The sequence below is a fragment of the Diachasma alloeum genome, unplaced genomic scaffold, assembly GCF_001412515.2.
Source record: "Diachasma alloeum isolate Michigan unplaced genomic scaffold, Dall2.0 Dall_scaffold_00203, whole genome shotgun sequence".
NCBI lineage: Eukaryota > Metazoa > Arthropoda > Insecta > Hymenoptera > Braconidae > Diachasma > Diachasma alloeum.
The window spans coordinates 1,519,347-1,541,357 of record NW_021680368.1 but is presented as its reverse complement, the minus strand read 5'-3'; the positions used below and the strand labels follow the sequence as shown (position 1 = coordinate 1,541,357).

Sequence of the window (22,011 nt, the reverse complement as noted above, 5' to 3'; positions counted from 1 at the left end):
CCCCCCCCGGGAATCGAACCCGAGTCGTCCGCGTGCCAACCCCGTACTCTAACCATACAGCCGTCGTCGTCGGTAAATTTATTACATTTATTCAATTTATTATATATTTCTTATTGAATTTTAACTACAAGAACCGCGAGGTTATTGATTATCGCAAAAAAAATTTTCGACCCTAGTCTGGTCAGCAAATGCGACCCGGCGACTCTGGTCACCTCCGCGGGGATTCCCCGCCGTGTTAGTTAGGCTCTAGCGTTGCCGAATTCACTCTACACTACCCGGACGCGTTCAGCGTGGTTCCGGCAACGTCGCGTGATGGGCAATGTCGTTTAACAGGGGAAAAAATTATTCATCGGTTTGAAATAATTTGTTTTCTTTAGGAATTTCAAGAAATATAGTGTTCTAAAGACTACTATAATTCTTTAGAGCCTTCAATTCACAAAGTCAAATTTTTCTGAATTTTTTCGGTTGGCCTGTCAATTGTATTTTCGTATTTCGTGTTCAATAAATAAATAAATAAAGAAAGAAAATGAATAAATAAATTCAGAGATTTTTACTGCAAATAACAATTTTTTTCTCGTGCAATTATCTCGCTAATGAGTAGGTTCACAAATTTTCTATTAAAAAAAAATTTTGTATTCATAATGAATTTTTTTTTTCAATTTTTGCGCATGAGAAATTGAAGAAAAAAAATATTTAAAAAAATAATTGCCATTAATTTTTTTCCGCTAAAGGGCGGCGTTATTAACACTCCTGGGCTCCCACAACCTCCTACCCTTTTCTTTTGATAAATGACGTGCCCCAGATATGTTACTGCTGCGCCAAAGGGCAAAAAAATAGTGCGGAAAAAGGGCGAAAAAGAATAACTTCCATGACCTCGCTCTTTATGTAAACGCTCCACATGTATTTATCATCAGCTCAACGCGACAGTTGATAACTTTAGTCCTCACGTGATCCTCCGAAATGTCGCACAAAGGAACGTTTCATAGGTCGATTGACGGGAAGTCAATTCACCGAACAATCGTGACAGGATTATTAATCACCTTTGAAAATATTGGCTGTTTTTGAGTTATTCTGTCGTGAATCGAGCCTTTATTCGGTATTTATGGACCACGTGGGCTTGAATGGGACTTTCCAACATGGGACAAATATATAAACTGGAGAATTAGTCGAGGAATGAGTCGATTGACCTCGATTTTACATGAATGGTTCCGGATTTTTCGCATTTTTTTTTCAATGAAACTCTGCGTTGTTTCGACGTTTTATTGAAGGTTTATTTAGCGCGATAATGAGTGGGTTTCGAATAAAATGTCAGATTTGGAGCGTGTGAATAGACACTGCCATGGACTATTGTTCAACAAAATTATTGAAGAAAGAATTTGACGGATCAATTTCTCAGACTCATCAAAATTAGAATTCATCGGAAATATTACCAATGATGAATAATTTTTTAGTGTTTTTTGAATTTATTTTCCATCTTCAACATCTTTGAAGCCAAAAGAGAGAAGAGAGGACTAAAATTGTTCATACACCCATTTTTTAAATAAAATTGATAGCGACGTAAAGGTTTTCACAAAATTTCCGTTGCCTCCCTCAGATTAAGGGCTATTCTTATCTCGAAAAAGTGCAGAATTTCTCTTCTGTCATTTCATCGCCACGAAATAACTCTGGGAAATAATTTTGAAGAGTTGACTCACCTCCAGCATCCCGGGCTTCCCTGGAATGTTTACGTCTTCGTGAGTCATCCAGGTGAGACACGTGAGTAACCTGGGCCTCAAGGCATTTCTTGTCCGATTTCTACACATCAGACGAGCCTGAGGTGTTTCCTTTCTCCAGCCCATTTTTATTCCATAAATCACTTTACTCAATGGTTTTCCGACGAGCCGCGTAGTTAACGGAAAATAGTCACTTAAACTTGGGTAATTAGTGGATGACGCTGAATGATCGAATTTAGAAAGATTGGAGGAGTTTTGAGTGATTCGGGGAAGATGTAGTGCATACTTCTAATTTTTCTTATTTATGCACATGACAGAAATTAATGAGCACTTAATTTTAATTTGTTTAATTAATTTAATTTGTGATTAATAAACAAATTCGGATATTAATGCACTTATATGCACTTGTACCTAACTCTGATAATTTCTCAGTCCGAAATAGTTAAATTATCAGTTAATGATTGTTCTCATCTCCGTGAGGTTGAAGAATATGGCGTTTCGCTAATTTATTTCAGCTTCATCAGGCTCCTGACGGCAATCTACGTCTAGTCAAACTATTTCTATTAATATTAGTGTCAGAACACATAATATGCAAACAAATGAACAAAACATGAATAAACAAAAAGTCAGTCAGCAGAAATATAGGATCAACCAAACGAAAGGAGACACTTAGCGAAACGTCGCACTATGACAATTTAATCAACGTCGTAATTATTTCTATTATCAATTTTATTACTTAAGGATGTCCAAGTAGTTCGGGCAATTTTTCCCGGAGGACATCCTCTTCAGAGTTGACGCAATAGACCAAGAGTATTTTTTGCGCGCAATATTAACTTCAGTTTCCGAAAATTTTTCCGAGAAAACAATTTTTGAAAAAATGAAGTTTAATACATTGCCTCCATAAGAAGTACTTGAACATTCTTAGCCTTAATCCTCGATCACTCGCGCTCGGCCGCCGGCTTTGGGTGAAACCGAGCGCGCTGTTGCCACCTTGGCGCTGACCGCTATGCGTACAGTTCAAGTGCAGCAGTGAATGTAGCAGCACTGCCGCTCGAAAGATCGACAGGGACTCACTCGCACCGGGCGGCGCGTCGCCGCTGTTCCGTCCGTTCGACGTTTCTGTTCTTTTTTAAGCTAAACAAATTTCCCGAGAAAAAAACGGACAACGCCAACGCTTAATGAAGGGATTAAGCTGGGAACTCTAATTTTTTCAGAATTTTAAGCGTTTAAAAAAACGCCAAAATATTTAAAAAACGAAAAATGGCGGTGCCGCGCTCATCGGAAATTTGTTTGAAAAGTTCGAGGAAACGGTGGTCCTCTATTACCTCTTAAAGAACTATGAACACTCCTCGATGTCTGAAGATTAAAATGAGCAATAAATTTTCAATTAAAGTTTATACCAATTCAATTCAAATAATAACGAAAAAAATGATTAATTCCCCTGATATCCTCTCTATTGTCTCACATTTTTATCGCGCGTTTTGCCCTCCCAATGAAAGATAAATAAACGCTTTCATTGTTCGGGGGAATTCGAAGAATTTATCCCGGCGCACGTGTCGCAAAAATGTGGGGAACTAGGGTGAAATATGTCCCTAGTACCAGTAGTTGAGATGCACGAGACGAGGGTTTTGAAGTGAAAAATTAAACCGAAGAGGGAGAAGTTTTATTTGTCGTGAATGCATCCCAGAAGGGCTGAGGGTGAGAGACAGTTCTGTACTTCCTCCCACCGCCTTGTCTAGTCGTATCTCCGCCCTCTGCGCACTTCTCCGCATTATCGCACGCGCTCCAAATATCACGAGGGGTATAACACACGGGAGGGTGCACTCCAGAGCTCCCTGAAATACTGGAGAAACGAAATTATTAAATGCTGGAGGTACTTGTGGATGCAGCACGTTTCAGTGTTGAATTCATTCTAGTCATACTTGCGGTTGGGGGAAATTGGATTAATGCCGATTGTCTGGAGATTTTGCGTGAGGATAATTCAGTGAATTTTTCACGGGAATCCCTCACGTTTGGGGTGTATTAAAGTTTCAGGGACTCGACGAGATTTGTTGCCTCGTGGAGAGACGATGTATTAAATTTTTTTCTCTCATCAATGCATTTCGTCTGATGGTCTATGGTTTATGAGGGGAAATTTTTTAGCCAAATTTGTTGAGTTTGCAGTGTTAGAAATTTTTTGAAATTTCATGGAAGATATTGTAGTAAATCTCGTGAGAGTGACATTGAATCGGATTTAGGGAAAAAATGGTTATGAAAGCTCAAGTTTTAAGGAGAGTTCACGGAAATTCATGAGCTTTCAGTGGAATATGAATATTCGGAAACAAAATAACATGAATTTTCAATTTTTCCCAGAATTTTCCTGATTTCTCTGAATTTTCACAGAATAATTTAACTGAAAAATCAAGTATTTTATTGATTTCTAGATGATTTGATCAGAAAATCAACGGAATATTTGATTTTTCAATGACGAGATTTGCTGACATTTCAGTGGAACTTGAAGACGATAAAATTTTTCGGAATTTGACGCGGAAAATTGAGACGAAATTTTTTTAAAGTGTGCGCCAACAACTGATTTCGACGACAATTTGAAGCAAAAATCGTTCCATAAAAATTGCTTTCAAAGCGGTAGTACAATTTCATAGATACTGTTTATAATATTCTCCAGTTACTGAAAAAAATTCTAACTAGCTGTACTACACAATTTAGGAGATGATAAATAATGAATTGCGGGCTCCTAGCACGCGAGGCATAGGCCAAACGGGGATTATGGGTCTTCCCGAAATCGATATTTCCACCTTACCAGAAAACGATTCTTACGATATTCTTAAAAAACGAATCGAATTTTGAAAAAAAATGAATAAAATTTTCTAGTTCATAGTTTCTGCGGTATTCAGTCTAAAAAATGGAAATTTCGTGAGATCATTTCTTATTGTATTCAAACAATTAATTAACAAATAATTTCTTATTTGATTCAAAGAGTTATTGTTGCCTTGTTTTCCTCTCTAAATCCATTCAATGTTTTAAAATGACTATTGACCCTAGTCTGGTCACCAAACGCAATCCCGCGACTTCGGTCACCTCCGCGGGGATTCCCCGCCGTGTTATTTAGGCTTTAGCGTTGCCGAATTCACTCTACACTGCCCGGGCGCGTTTAGCGAGTTTCCGGCAACGTCGCGTCAGGGGCAATTTTATTTAACACGGGAAAAAATAATTCAACTGTCCGAAATACTTTGTTTTGTTTAGGAATTTATGGAAATATGCTGTTCTAAAAAATGCTATAGTTTTTTAGACACTTCAATTGACTAAGTCAAATTTTTTTTGAATTTTTCCGGGTAAACAGTCAATTGTAATTAAAGAAAAACGACGCGCGGCGGGGTTTCCCTCCTAGTGTGACCATTCTAGGGTTAAACTGTCTATTATGAATTTTCAATTTTTATTCAACAGTGTACCATGACTGAATCGCGGTCAAAGTTGAAAAACGTCAATGAAATTTCGGTGAAACGAATGATAAAGAATCTATGAAATCATTTTGAAAAAAAAAATTATAAAATTCCACAAAAATAAAAACATCGAGAAAACATTTTATTTCATCTCCAACAGTTGGTGAGTGCCTGTTCTCGTGGGTCCATTCTGTTCCATTCTTTCGACAGTTCTCTACCTGGCGATCTCGTGAGGGACACCTGTCCCCAGAAACTCTACCCGAATTTCCATACGCTCGAGCTCCCCGAACCCCTCCGAAGTTCAACAATGTAACACAAGTATCGGTGGTTTCTTTCTTCCGAATTCATTCCGATCCCTCGAATTCTCGTAGAGCGTGAATAACGTATTCCTCTGGGCCTCAAGTAGACGATTAAAAAAGAATCATTCCCCGTTTTCTAGACGGAATGTCATGTGTTTCTGTTTGTCATCAAATCCTTCAATGCAATTGAATTATATTCATCATCTCCCCTGATGTATCGTCATTCAACTCAATTCGAGATAGTCACGAAACCCCGACGATTGAATGAATCCTCACAATGAAATAAGAATGAGCTGAGATTACTTGCGAGAAAAATGTGGGAAAAAATATGAAAAAAATTGGTCAAGGCCCTTCCGTGTTTATTAATCGTCCTCATGTGCTTTAGACACGCAAGCACATGTCGGGATGATAGAATGAACGAAGAGAAAATTATGGAATTGAGAAAAGGGTGGTGAGACGCGTCGCAAACGCAATTGGAGATTCACGCGGCTGAGGATAAATGAAAAAAATGGAAAGAGGAGAATTTTCTCTCAGTTTATTTGCTGTATTAATCTGGCGCTTCGTAGATTTTTCAATCTCGGGAGCCAATTAAGCTCCTTTGATTCGTTAATTGACGCTTCTCTTATTAAATAAATGAATTAAATATTGATTGGAAGGTGGAGCATGTTTCAGAAGTTTTATTTTTGAAAATATCTTGGGAGGGGTAAACTTTAGAGGAAAATGTCACAAAACATTTTTTGTGGAGATTTTTGAGGGCTATAAAAAAGATTTTCTGATGTTTTAGAATTTAACTGAAGGATTCAGAGATATTTTCAAAATAAACTGTTGCAATTTTTTGGTTTGTTTGAGGGCACGATGTTTGATTATTACGCATTTATCTTGTTTAGGAGTGATTTTGAGGAAAAATGTCAGTAAATATTTCAAGTGGAAGATTTAATTCCTTACAAAAATGGCCTTCTGACATTTTCAGATAAATCCTGTCGTTTTTGAGATATTTTTAAAAACATACAGAGTAAAATTTTGTAATTTCTGATCAAAACTTCTGTCGCACTGAAGGCAATTCTACAACTGGCGTACGGAAATCTAGTGCATAATAATCCTGGAAATGAGTCAAATTTTTATTTATTTTTAGAATATTTCTTCTAAAAATCGGAGAAAAGAAAGTTCTATTTGTCAATAATGCACACTTAAATTACGTAATAATAATCCGATAGTTTTTAGTCTACGATTCTCAATTTCTGCCAGTTATTCTATTCATTCTATCAAAAGACAAGGATAGAAATCGAATTTATGGATATTATTCCATTATTCTAAATAATATGTAGATTTTAAAACTTTCTGGAGACATTAAAAAATTCATATTTTTATTTCTTCCCGCCTACGTTTTTTTTGCGTTTCATTTCTTCCTTCTCGTTAAAATTAGATCATAGAATTACAAAATATTCATATTCCGCCCATATTCGAAGAGAAGTGATTCCAAGTTTCTCGATTTTCTAGCCGATCATCCCTTTGTAAAAATTTTCAGTCTCCAATTCGTGATTTTTGCAATTCACTGCCATTTATATAATTCTAGTAATTCTATTAAAAGACAGGAATAGAAATCGAATTTATTGGTATTCTTTCGTTGTTCGGAAAAAATCGGTTTTAAAACTTTTAGGAGACATTGAAAAATAAATTTTTCAGTTCTTCCCGCCCGTGTTTTTTTTTGTGAATAACTTCGTTTCACATATTGACCAATCAGAATTATGGATTAGTGGTCAGGCAGTTTCGAGATATTTCGGTATAAAACAACTTCACGTTTCTTTCATCTTTAGTAAATAGGATAATTGTATTTAAATTGAGGCACATTGTCTCTTACTTCAAGAAAATTTAATTTCTAATTTTTTTTCCTCCGTACAATAGACATGACGGAATGTCCATGAAAAGTATGGACTCGACTCATTCTGTTCTCTTGCTGTCGAACACCATGAGAATATTCTTTTAATCGAAAAAATTCTCGTTTTATTCCCACGAATTCTTTCATTTTAATCCATCCCCACAGAATATCCATTCGCTGTTCATTCCCACGATGTAAAAACCTCAAAAGGGAGTGCGAATATTTCCGCTGATGCGTCAAGTTTGCATTCAAATCTCGGTGTGCTCCCCTCCGTTGTTTTGTATTTTTCAACTTTCATTATGTTTTTTTTTTCGCGAGCAAACTTTTCCCTTCATTCGCAACGAACGTCCAGTGGGTTGCGCGTGCCGCATCTTTATCTTCGAGGTTGCCGGTTTGCTTATCACGCCACTTGGATCTACTGTATCCGTTTCCGGAGTGTACGGGTGACAAGAATTTTACAGGAAAGATAAACTCGTTTCATGAAACAAAACATAATGTTTTGCGAGAGTAATTTAACTCGTGTGAAAGAAATGCAAATAAAATGTGTACGTTTTTCGCGAATATCTTTGAAACTCGTAGGTTTAGAGGAAAATGTCAGAAGAACTTTTTTGTAGCTCATCGAATTCTGGATAAATAATGTGTCTTTCAATTTTCCGCTAGAATGAGTCGTTATCCAGATAAATGTGTTGACAAAGAATGGCACTTTCGGAGTGATTCAAAAAATTGGAATAATTTTTTTGTAAATAACAAGAAGTTACCTGAATTTATATTTATTTAACACACTGTGGGTTATTATCTTCGCAGAGACGAGGGAGCGTCAATATAGAATGAAAATAAAATAATAGTTATAGAATCTAATAATTATAAACAACTTTACGTTATTTTCCATACTCTACAAATTTTCGAGGGCGACTTCAGTGCATTTATTTGTTTTTTTTTCAACTATTCATAACGATTATTATTCAATTCTTCAATTTCTAAGTTAAATAAAAGTCCTTTCGGCTGGCACACACAATTTCGCAGAATTAGGAATCTAAAAATTGATTACCTCAATCAGGTGCAATGAATTTGAAAAAGCACTAATAAAAGATTGTAGAATTTTCTGAGAACCGCGAGAGAGGGAGAACAAATATCAAAAAGTTATTTTTTAAATACTTATGAATCTAGTATAATGTCAGAAGATTATTGAAATGTAGTGGACTGTTTAGTAATAATTGTCAGGAGAGCGACATTGAATTCGATTCAGGGAGAAGAAATCATCAAATTTCAAATGTCACAGGAAATTCAATAGAATTTCAACTTTTTAAGCCACAGGAAAACGAAAGTCTTTCAATTTACTTCAATTTTCACTAAAAAAAAATAATATTCAGTTCTAAATTTCAATGAATTTCGAATAAATTGAAAATCAAAGAATATATTTACCTGAATTTTTCTGATTTCTATTACTTATGATGGAATAATTGAAATTAAATTCATAATTTCCATTGATTTTTTCATCAAATTGAGAATTCTCAATGGCGAAATTCACTGAAATTCCAGTGAAACCGTCACTTGAAGGAAATTTCTAAGAAGTGTACCAGAAACATCAGCGAAAAATTTCCAACAGAGTAATCCTGAAATCCTCTAAAAAATAAGTTTTTTGGCTCAAAACTCCTGCACTTTTAGCTCAACTTACAAAACAGAACAGCTTATTCTGTGAAAATTTCTGAATGCACTGAATTTGAGAACAAAAAATTAATTTCCATTAACCAAGAGGTAACAGATCCTATTTACTAAAGATGAAAAAAACGTGAAGTTGTTTTATATCGAAATATCTCGAAACTGCCTGACCGCTAATCCTTAATTCTGATTGGTCAATATGTGACACGAAGTTATTCACAAAAAAAAACACGCGGTATTTTCAAATTCTTCCTCGACATAATTTCAAAGTCTTCAGAGGTCAATTTTTTTTTCACGTCATATATATATATATAATGTATATATTTCACATGTATATATTTTATCAGTGAAATTAATAAATTCAGTCCTTTTATGGAGACCGATTATTTAAAAAAATTGAAGATAATTAATGGAAAATGAAAAATTCTTTGTAGATTCTTTTACTCTACTTCGCTATTCACTTCAATCATTAGTCGAATTCTCTTTGATTCATTACCAATATTTATAAGGTATTCATGAGAAAATGAAATTCAATGAATTCCATTTCTTCATTTCAACAAGTGAATAGATCAGCGCGCGCTTAGATTTTGTAATAAAAAATTCTTCAAAAGATGATTTCCAAAAAATCTCGGAATTAAAAGATTCTAGTTTTAAAGAGAAAAAAGTCAGAAGACTTTTTTGGAGATCACGAAATCCTTTGAAAGAAGTTCTTCTGACATTTCCGCCTAATCCTCCCCCCCCCCATAGATATTTCCAAAAAAAAAAGATTTAAATCGCTGCAGACAAATCGCGAAAGCTGAAATTTTCAGGCATCAGGAGGAAATGTCCTTGAATAGTACATATGAATGCAACGTTGATGCGATGGCAGCTGTCGAGCGGTGGTCTGAGTCTACCGCAGGTGCATGCGAACCACCCAGATACACCTGCGTCCCCAGTCGTCAATTCTCTCTTCTCTGTTAATCGAGCAACAAATTTATATCACACTTTCATCAGCACTAACAATTTTCCGATAACCGTTCTCTCTGTATTTTTTTTCAGGCTCCAGTCCAGAGTCCGGCGTGCCGGACATGACTGTCATCAGTGATATCGATGAGAGGGGGATCAATAGGAATCTGCAAGTGCGATATGGACGGGATCAAATATACGTATCCTTTTAATTAAAAAATAGATAAAAAAGAGAACGAATGGGATTTTTAAGGTAAAAGCCGTTATTTGAGGTTGAACAAATATTTATTTTGGTTGACCAAAGTAATTGACTAATTTTATGGCTTTAAGGCCCGGGTGTACTGTCTTTCGAATGTTATCTGGATTTGTTTTGTCTTTCGTAATCCAAAATTGTCAATTGAGTGGTACATCATGTAGAAATTTCCAAAAATTATGATAGAATGATTAAAAAAATGGAAAAAATTCTGAACTGAGATTCAGAATGAGTTGAAAACAGGGGAAATTATAAATATCTGATCCGCTGTCGCAAATTATCTATTAGCTGTCATTTTCCGTGGTGGATAACGAAACACTAACTCCTCATGGGAAGTGACACTGCACAAAATCCGAAAATGCAATTTTTAGATCTCGTGTGTACATATGTAACGAAGTTTTTCTTTCTTCAATTGTTCGCTAATAATTGAATCTTTTTTTCAAATGTAGCTATTGTTAAGCCCCATCAATCGGCATTAATTGAATTTTAACTCATCGATTAGTTTTTTAATTTTCAAATTTTTTCGAAAATCGGTTGTCCCACGATAGCTAAAAAAAATGTTCTGAATTGATTGAACGATGGCTTAAAAAATTTGTTTGGATGTCCTTTTGGCCGAGTTTGAAGATTTCTTTCAAATGTAGCTATTGTTAAGCCCCATCAATCGGCATTAATTAAATTTTAATGGTGGATTGAAACCTGAATGGTTTCTTCAAATGTGATGTTTCAAATTCATTCAAGTATGCGTAAATAAAATTCTTCTATTAACATTTTATCGAAGGGCTGAGGGGAGAGATAGAACCGTAAAAAGACAATCGGTTGTACAGAAGAAAGGGATAATAAGAATAATGATGATGATAACATTCAACTAATTTGAAAATCTGGCAAAATTAGTTGAAAAGAAATCTTATTCAATTTAATAAAATGAAATGAACAATGAATCATACATGATAGAAGGAAATGATGTGCAAAATGATCATTCGGACGCATATTACAAATTTATTAGCAAAAGTAACTAAATTATATGCAATACAAGAGCAATTTCCCACTTGTTTTCCCAGTTGTCGAGGAACGATTGGTCACACACACATACGTACATCCAGACATGGTCCAAAAGTAGTATATTCGAACTCCTGAGGCCCAAACTAATTATCCTGACCCAAAAAAATTGAAAATTTCGAATTCTACGACTTCAATTCTCCCCTTCGGGCGCAAAAATCCAAAAACCCACTAACTCAATTTCAAAAACCTCTGGAAAGCGCTCTACAATGTCCTCACCGCCGCGAAAACAACGTGAAAAGCCACAGACAATGACGCATAAAGAGCAACAGCCAGAGACCCCATCCACACGAAAAGGAAAAAAACACAAAACAAAAAAATAGAAACAAAACGAGTGACGTTGAATATGAATTTTGGTTTGGGGTGGGGTCCGCCTCTCCCGGGGGCTTGTAGCGGTTGCCATGGCGACATATTCCCCCGCAGTCAGCTGGTCGCACCACCCTTCTTCACTCTGGAGCAGCCCCATTCATCTCCACCGGGTTTTTGTCAAAAACCTCCGACCGAGCGACCGACTGAGCATCTAAAGATGACGCGAACAGCCTCACTCCACATGCACCATTTTTTTCTCAACCCTTCCCTTCCTCTTCCGAGTTATGTAATCCAGGTGATAATGGGGATAATTGAGTCTCGTCGTTTCTTATCGAGCCAATCGGATTATTAGTGCTTCGCTGGGCTTGAGCTGAACCCCCGGTTCATCAGCCCGGAGACATTGTAGTGACGATTACTTCATCTAGGCCGGAGGTTGAGTCAATTCGTTTGGGAAGTGGTGAATTTGTTCTTACTGACGGGGTTTATTTGGATGATTCGGTGATTATCTCGGTAATGAGGGCACTCATCACTGGAGTAAATTTACAATCAATGAATTGAGAGAAAAAATTATGAACTATAGGGCCCACGTGAGAATATTTGATGGAGTGGAACAGATTTACTCACTTGTAATACCACAAGAGCTTCAAAATTATCGGGTATTTTCCGATAGGTTCGTTGCAAACAAACGAAGGAGTCAAGTGCGAAGCACTCGTGATTTTTCCTGAAAAACTTGACTCTTTACTCTTACACTGAGAGAAAAATTTAGCTCTGCCTAAAATTCAAATTCAAAAAATTGAGAATTCAAGTGCAACAATTGCTGAATTTTCAAAAAATTTCCGACAGTGTAGGCAACTCCTGAAATTCAATTTTTTCAACAGTGTGCAGCTCTGTTTTTTATTTGTCGTGTGAATGCTTGTCCTCTCCTGGAGAAGCAGCCCTAGGAAAAATACATTATTTAGAGACACTAATGAGGCAATTCCCGAATCATTTGAGCAATTTTGAGAGACACAAATGAGCGCAGCAGTTGCAGTTTCCTGGTTACGTGTGGCACTCGTGTGGGACGATAATGGGGATTTAGAGTGAGGAAACAGAGACGTGAAAGTGTGGGATCAAACTCGATGGAGTGTTTTTCTTACCAGCTGCAGTTTGAATTTTTATGCTCTCGTAGAGAATCCAAGAAAAATCCATTCACGCCCACGTAATTAGGGACGAGAATTTATTTCCAATCGTTTTGAATTTTTGAGAGACCGAGGCCAAAACGAGTTTCAATCCGAAATATCTCGTAAAGTTGTGGGTTTACCAGAAAATGTTAGGAGACCTTCTTAAGGTAAATTCTCTTCCAAAAAGTTCTTTTGATATTTCATCCTAAAATCACTCATTACTCATTACTGAGATAACTAAAAATGTTTACTTAAGGATAATCGGGCGAGGAGGAAATGTTGGAGGTGAGGTGGAGGGGTTTCTATTGTTTTCCTGCAGAAAATCAATCCCTGAACAAAAAAATTTCCCCCATCCGGATTCAAAATTCAGGCAATATTAGGGAGTATCTCCGGTTAAAAATTATTTTTAGCTAATCAAATTTATTTGTATCTGTTCCACGCATTGAATGGTTTTCAGATTGTTTTTTTTTTTAATAAATGAAAAAATATTAATCCATGCGAAAAAGTGGCAACGTCGACGGTAGTTTTTTTTTCACCAGGAGCTGGTACCACTGGCTCGAGGGAGCTCCAATCACAACGCTTCATCGCTCTCTCTCAAGAGACGTTTAAATTGACCGCGCTACCCCCACCCGATCGGTACTTGGGACGTTGCTGCTCGTTCGGGCTGCGTGCGCAGAAATTTCATTTTTCAGTACTTTTTTCGCTATTATCAATAAACAATGCTACTAGGCGACAATCTTTTTCACTCAAAAAATCATTGATCACATGTTCTAAATGTGTCTAAAGTTTCATGAATTTGGCTGCATTTTTTCCTAGGGTTTTGCAGTTTTTTTTGTGATTTCCATAAGATCACGGGTTAAATGACCACTTTTTCAAAAATTCATAATAAATTAACCATGCTCCCCAGCAGTCTGAAATTTTGCACATGCCTTTTCCATCATTTAAAGAATACGTAAAAAAAAAAAAATGGCTGCATTTTTTTAATCCTCCGGGCTCGCCCGATTATCCTTAAGGGGAGACTACCGTGAGTTTTAAAAGCCGTGGGCTATCGGAATGAGATTTCTCCCGGACAGTGTACAGTGAATTTGGCAACGTTCAGGCCTAAATAACACAGCGGCACTTCCCCGCGGACGTGACCAAGTCGCCGGGTCGCGTAGGGTGACCGAACTAGGGTTAAATGTTAGTTAGGCGATTAGCAACTGAGTAAAGTCACTCGAACTAGAACAATTTCCCTTTTGCCCAGACTTTGGCTTCGTTCGACTCACAATTTTTTTACACGATGAATCATCCCAGAATTCCCGTCTCGCAAACTCACCAATTCGATTACCATTAGTCACTCTGGATACTCATCTGAAGGTTACGATTCCCCAGATCTACTTCCAACCTGAGAACCGGGGAGTGGAGTTAACTCAATATTAGGGAATGGATGGATTTCTAGCAAGAGGGTGAGGCCGATATGACACGAGCGGAGATGAATGCTACATATGACGATTGAGTGTAAATTCTAAATACGGGTTATCTACCCGAGAATTCACTAGTCAAGTGGAAAAGGAAGAAGACTTTAAATCTTCCATATCTCCTGACCCAAAAATGCGATTCGAATGAATCTGGTTCCATTCTGATGATTCACGTTTCCTTAGAATGAAGAATAAATCGTCGAATTCTGCTTGGTGGATTTTCAATGATTGACAATCAGATTTATCGCGCTGTCTTATGCAGTTTTCGATTGATTGATTGATTGCTTGATTTTTATTGCTGCACATTATGTTGTGCAAAACTAGTGGCGAAGCCACAAAGCAAATACAAAGCAGATACTTTTGTAAACCAGTATTGGAAATGGGTGATTTTGAATAAAAATCAATCCGGTTGAGTTGAAACTTTTATGCCATGGGTGCCCAGAATCACGCGATTCTAACCTCGCTTCGCTCAGTAGAATCGCGGATTCTGGGCCCTATAACATAAAATAGTAAACGAAACTCGTGCGTAATATACTATTCTTTATTTAAAATTATATACGAGGAAGACACATCTACACGCTTTGAGCTCCTCAGATGGACTAACTAAAGAAACAAAGATCCCAGAGGTCTGAAACCCTGGCGACATAGACCCACAAAGGTCTCTATTCATTTACAGATGTTTAGACTGAAAAACCAAATGCCCAAACATTCGTCCACGCTCTTCTCAGAATTTCAGATCACAAAAATGTTCTCTTATAATAATATAAACATACTGTGAAATATAAAATTAATTTTTGTAATCATGGAATGTGAACTCCAACAACCGGTTTACCGCTTCACTACTGAAATGTATTTCGAAATATCCAAGTGAATTTTATTGAGCCGAGAAATGGCCCGTCTGTTGTTCAGTTTTGGCAATGCTATCGAGTCTGCCCGACCCTTCAGCGATCACTCGCGGTGACGGTTATGGGTGTATTACCCCCTTGCTACGATACACCCGTGACTCATCGTCCCCAGATCCCCATGTATGGGGTTGGCCCATCAATGTTGCGAATGAGAGGGAACGACAGTGGTAATGACGTCACGCTAAGGCGCCCCATCGTCCCCTAGACGTGTACCGTTGGGTAATACGTGAGTTATATTATGCAAAAAGGGAGACGTGAAAGTCCTGGGGGGAAATGTTCAATTTTCGTCGGTAACAATCTCTCATTTCCCCGTGGACAACGCGGAAAATTCTGCAGCTAAAAAAATGCGTTTTTTTTCAATCTGTAATGATGAATAGATAATTTTGATAACATCGAACTCGTGACATTGCATTGCACGATAATATTCTAATTCAATTTTCAACGGTTTATTAATGTATGAATTTGACTCTGATTTTGATTTTGATCTTTACGATAAGTAATTTAATTGAACTTTATGAAAACTAATTTAGTTCTGAGAAGCTTCCTTTTCTTCATTCAAATTTCGAATGTATTAGATTTCGTGGACTCATGAATACGTTATGAAAATTAATGATTCATGGGAGGAAAACTCAATTAATGTTCAAGATGAGTAATAAGTGAAAAATTAATGAATAATTTTGAATCTTTGCATCGCAAAAACGAATGCCTGAATTTCACACACCATTTGTAGACATTTTTTAGACACTAAAAACGTCTGGATAAAATGAAAATGTGTCTGAATTCCAAACGAACAGATGTTCGCAACTGTTCGCAAAATCTCATAAAACCATTTTCTTAGGCCGTAATTTTAGAGCGACGAGGTCTCGAAATAATTGTGCAATAATTTGCTGATAAATGACATGAATAATTCAAAGGTTCATCAAACTACTCTATTAATTAGCTAATCATTTCATTTCATTATCGTAATACTTCACAGGAGATTCAGATAAAAATTACGGAACGTGCAGGAAAAATTCCGTGACAGTTCCGTAAAATTTCCTACAACCATATTTCGCTCCGGAATTACGGAAAAGATACGTAATTTTTATTGAATATTTCCCTCCGTGCATTTCCTACATAAATGGAGGTCCACCTTAACAAAGTGGAATTGAGTGGATTGATTTTGTCTCTCCGCACACGAGAATTCACTTCTATAATTCTATGTAAACGATGTGCTGTTCGCTTTAACTAAGTTTCCTTAACAAGTATCAAAACAGACATACACAGGATCGATTCTGGTGGCAGTCAACCCATACAAAGAGGTCGATGTCTACACAATGGTGAGTAAATAAACTCTAAAACCCCGAAAGATGTTTAAATTTACGTCACAAGCCTGTGGAGTGATGCGTTTCCGAACAGAAGTAGCTGGCGTTTCTTTTAAGGCTGTCAGCGAATGATTGGTGGAGAAGTACTTTTACAGCACCGGAAGTGCGCCCACAGAATGGATAATGACTTATCCCGAGACGCGTGGCCCGTGTCGATCTACTCTGTGATAGAGCCTAAACCTCTCAAATCAAAAAAAAAAATCCACAAAACATCCAATCCATTTGGATTTTGTGAATTATTGATCGCGAATAGAAAAATTTGAGAAAGCTATTAGGAACCGCGTATGCAGTTGAGAATGTGAATAGACAATTCAGGAAACTTTTTTTTGATTTTTGTTGAGGGTCAAATGGTCTTAAGGGCCAAAGAACCCTTGAAGACGAATAGGGTCAAGGGTCAAATGACTTTTGATCACATTCTGTCCAAATGCGTTCGACCCTTAACGCTTTTCTACTCTTAACCTTGAACTTTCTTAAGGATTGTTTGACCCTCAACTCCAAACATCATTGAGGTTCCTTTGACCCTCGTGTGAACTATTTGACAATTCGGGAATCCTGTTTTGTTTTTAGTTGAAGGTCAACTGGTTTTAAGGGTCAAACGACCCTTGAAGATGAATAGGGTTAAGGGTACAATGACCTTTTCTCATGACGGTACTCTAACCCGTTGGTCCCTTGAGACTTTTTAATTTTTAATCCTGAACGTTCTTAAGGATTAGTTGACCCTCAAGACCATTTGACCTTCAACCCCAAACATTATTAAGGTTCATTTGACCCTCGTTTGAACCATTTGGCAATTTAGTAAACTTTTTTTGTTTTTAGTTGATGGTCAAATGTTTTTAAGGGTTAAACGACGAATAGGGGTAAGGGTCTAATGACAAAGAAGATAATTGAAGGTCAAATGGTCTTAAAGGTCAGAAGATCCCTGAAGCCGAATTGAATTACGGGTCAAAGGACCTTTTCTTATCACGCTGCTTTAACCCATTGGACTTTTACAGCTTTTTTACTCTGAACCTTGAACTTTCTTAAAGATTGTTTGACCCTCAAGACCATTTGACCTTCAACACCAAACATCATTAAGGTTCGTTTGACCCTCGTTTGAACCATTTGACATGTCAGGGTACTTTTTTGTTTCGGTTTTAGTAGAGGGTCAAATGTTTTCAAGGATCAAATGGTCTTAAGGGCCAAATAACCCTTGAAAACTTTGTTAAGGCTTTGTTAACCCTTGTTAAGGCTTTTTTTACTCTTGTTCTTGACCCTTCAGAATGGTTTGATCCTCGTTTGAACCATTTGAGAATTCAGGAAAATTGTTTTGTTTTTAGTTGAGGATCAAATGGTCTCAAGGTTCAAACCCTTGAAAGCGATTGGGTTTAAGGGTCAAATAACCTTTACATATCACTCTACTTTAATCGGTGGACTCTTAAGGCTTTTTTTTATTTCCCCAAGGTTCTTGATTTCAATACCCAATGGTTCTTATTTCAATGGATATGACATTTCACCGAAAATTACTCAGAACTAGGACTTTTCGTCTAGTTCTCAGAGAAACTTTTTTTCTCTCTATACATAATTAAATTTCCTCATTCAAAACGCCTTCGTAATCTCTAAAAACATCCCCAAAAATAGGCAAAAATATCTCTAACAATTGGGTCACAATTAAATTGACGAAAATGGGATTTCAATTAACGAGAGATGAACAGATAAACCGATCAGATCGATTCAACACAGCGTCATGTATTGAGTTTCCCGTGCAGAATGAAAGAGCAGAAGCGAGAGAGGGAGAGAGAGAGAGAGAGAGAGCTTTTATGTGTGTTTGCCGTAAAAACAGGAAACGGAAGTGCGACGATGAGCTTTTGCAGGGGCGAATGTACAGTGCACAGGATGATCGCTTTCAGAGATGCTTTCTAGGTCGAGGAATCTCGAGGTATGAATTCCCCGGTTACACAGACACGGTACCTATACATTTCTGGAGTATACAGGGAGACTCGGGGGAATAGTGTGAGTGTGTTTTGAGCACGAGAGCCCTTGGGGTAAAAGTTACAAAAGGAGAGGAGCAGAAAAGCATTCGATAGTGAATCCTTGAGGGTTTCGACGTTCTTTAGACTTCGGTTGGGGGATACAGGATGGGGATAATTGTGGATTTGTTAAAACTGGGGATTTTTCCAGGGGATTAACGATATATTCCAGGATTATTTTCATTTTATTCGTTTTTGGAGTGCACGTTGAGGAAGAAATCCTGAAATAATTTTTTTTTTTCGCGAATATCTTTGGAGTTGATGGGTTTGAAACAATGTCTAGTTTTTAATAAAAATCTCTGCAATTTACAAACAATTCCAGAAATACGGAAAATTGTCAATAATTTCAAAACAATTTTTCCCTAAAAATCAGAGGAAAAAGTTCTTATTTTCATTAATTTTCATCAAATCTGGTATAATTGTCTTTAAATTGAGCCAAATTATCTCTTATTTTAAGGAAACGTTGGTTTTGGAATTCAGACCTTTTGGATTCTTTCCAAATTGAAAACATTTTCGTTCTTGAATTGATCATTTTTTCCTTCTCTAAAATTAATCTACTCAGGTTTATAAATCTGTTCCATTTAAAGTATATCACATGCCTTTTTAACTTAATTAATATTCGATTATTTTTAATGTAAGAATTTTAATCAATTTAAGAATGTTTCTCCCTTGACATAAATGGGTTTTTGATACTAAACTTTAGGGTTTTTTCTGTTAGGAACATGACTTTCTTCAAATCAGTGACTTGACTGAAAAAATTGGAATGTTTTTTCCATTATTATTGGATTAACCAATTGGTCTTATATATATTTTCCAACTAATCTACAAGTAGATGAATTCAATAATTGATCAGTAAAAAAACTGCCGCTCCAATGGGAATCAATATCAAAAGACCTTTTTTATAAATAATAATAAGGAGATATTCCGCAACAAATGTCTTCACAACTGTCTCCAAATCCCTTCACTCTCACAATATTTGTAAAATAATCCGAAACGGCAGAATAAAGTGTGTCTTATATTTGGGGAAGCATTGGCTGCCTCCCCAAACATAAGACACCTAATTTAGTCACAAATATCCCAAAAACCACTAACTCTCCCCAAAAAACCTCAAACACTTTCCCCAGAGCCCAATAATCCCCCGAGAAAATCGATTCCCTCAGGGAAAACCCATCAACTTCTTCAAAGAGCTCATGCTCCACGTCCAGAGATAATAAAACTCACCGAAGATTTATATTTATTATCACTTGTTTATTTCCGTGGACGGGGCCACGTGCATCCGCCCATTAGCGTGTGTCGTCTGAGGACAAGGGCGATACGATAACTGAGGGATTGCAGTCTTGAAGATATTTCTGGAGGCGTGAGATTAATGAAAAACGGTCTATATGCGGTCTTCGAACTCCTCCGACTGCAATACGTAAGCGATGGAGAGTACGAACACAAAGAAAAACAGTTCCCAGTCTCCATAACCGAGTTACTTATTTTAAGAAACTGATGGTTCTGAAAGGCATTTTACTGGGAATGACTGGTGACCCAATTTCAGAATGAAAATTCCTAAAATTCAGTACCAAAAAAAATCCACTTTTTGCAAGTGGATCAAACGACTTGTAAGAACGATGAAGGTTAAGGGTCAAGCGGTGGTAAGGGTCAAACGACCCTGACGGACGTTTTAATTTGGGGGTCAAGTTGTTTTAAAAAGGAGAAGACCCTTAATAACATGAAGGGTTGAGGGTCAAATGACCCTTTCTGTTCATTACTCAAGACTGTTCGACCCTTTAGACCATCTGACCTTTAACCCTAAAGGTCTTTAATGATTCTTTGACTCTTAAGACCGTTTGCCCTCAAACTCAACCGTTCTTAAAGGTCATTCGATCCTCAAGATCGTTTGACGTCCAACCCCAAACGACCTTTACGAACGTTGAGGGTTAAGGATCAAGTGATGGTAAGGGTCAAACGACCCTGACGGACGTTTTAATTTGGGGGTCAAGTTGTTTTAAAAAGGAGAAGACCCTTAATAACATGAAGGGTTGAGGGTCAAATGACCCTTTCTGTTCATTACTCAAGACTGTTCGACCCTTTAGACCATCTGACCTTTAACCCTAAAGGTCTTTAATGATTCTTTGACTTTTAAGACCGTTTGGCTCTCAAACTCAACGGTCTTTAAAGGTCATTCGACCCTCAAGCCCGTTTGACCGTCAACGCCAAACGACCTTGCGGGTCGAACAACCCTTAAAAGAATTTGACCCTCAACTCCAAACATCTTAGGGGTTATTTGACTCTTGAATTCAACTGTCTATAAGGATTATGTGAACCTGAAAACCATTTTACGCTCAACCCTGAAGGTCTTTTGCCAAGGGTCATTTGACCCTCAACGGCAAATGGCCTGGACAATCTTTTAACCCTCAAGGTGACCCTCAACTCCAAACATTTTTAAGGGATTCTTAAGGATTTTTGGACTCTGAAGACTATATTTGGCTCTCAAACCAAACCGTTCTTGAAGGTCATTCGACCCTGAAAACCATTTGACCTTAAAACAACTTGATCCTCAACTCCAAACGTCCTTAAAGGTCATTTGACCCTCAACTAGAGTCGAAAAAGAAGTTTTCTATATCGTAAAAATTATTTCAAGTGAGAAAAATATTCAGCGTCATTTAAATTTCATTTTGCACAGAATTATTATTTTTTTAAACATTCCTTGTTTATGAATAAATAATTGAAATTGTTTAGACTATCGGGAACTTTATTTTTGAGGCATGAAATTGATATTTCTGGTAAAATTCAGAATATGAATAAATTTGTTACGATTTCGAGCAAATGATTCTTACCGTGAAAAATTCATTGTTTATAAATTATTTATGGACAATAGTGGTAATTTTAAAAAATTGCAATTTTTTAATCATTTCATCAATCTTTCTCGAAAAGTAAACTTTCTATTTTTTCCAGATTTTTAAAATGTTTTCCAACGGTTCAATGTCGAGTTTCAAATTCAGAGCTGCAAAGTTTAAATAATAAAATCATTCAATCCTCAAGTGGGGCTCAAATGAAAGCTCTGATGTTCAACTACAAAAGTAGAAAACCATTTCACTGGAGAAAAACTAGCCAAAGTACTTGGATATCCTTAATTAATATATTATATTTACATAAAAATTACTCATAATTAGAGCTTTTTTCTCGGGTTTTTAGAGAAAAAATTCATAAAATGAGTGAAAATGTCCGTTATTCTCAGGATCTTTCACTCACTAGAGTTCAGTTCTTCAAAGAGTTCCAGTATTCAGAGAATTTTACTGCGAACTAGAAACTTTTTCTCTGTGAAGTCAAGCGAAAAGACAAGATGAAGAAAGTAGATACAAAGGGGAAAGTGAAGAAGAGAGTACCATGACCCCTGGAAGATGACCCTTGGGGTTGTTTCAGCAGGTCAAAGACCATGAGAGACCATTTTCGGTTCGCTGATATGTACTCATTTTTTAACCTGACGGATCCCAGCCCTGAAAGAATCACTGCGCAGCCGTTTTTCGAAATAATTTCCGAGAATTTCCAAGTTGATCAATATTATTTTCGTTGTTTTGACTGATT

At 36.9% G+C, this 22,011-nt stretch overlaps 1 protein-coding gene across 1 annotated transcript in view; it reads left to right on the top strand.

Moving 5' to 3' along the window:
* LOC107036051 (unconventional myosin-X) overlaps positions 1-22,011 on the top strand; it is a 50,052-nt gene that overhangs the window by 4,029 nt on the left and 24,012 nt on the right. The window contains exons 2-3 of the mRNA XM_015253773.1: positions 10,025-10,131; positions 16,328-16,390. Of these exons, the coding sequence (XP_015109259.1) occupies positions 10,025-10,131; positions 16,328-16,390 (170 nt within the window). The remainder of the gene's footprint in view (positions 1-10,024; positions 10,132-16,327; positions 16,391-22,011) is intronic.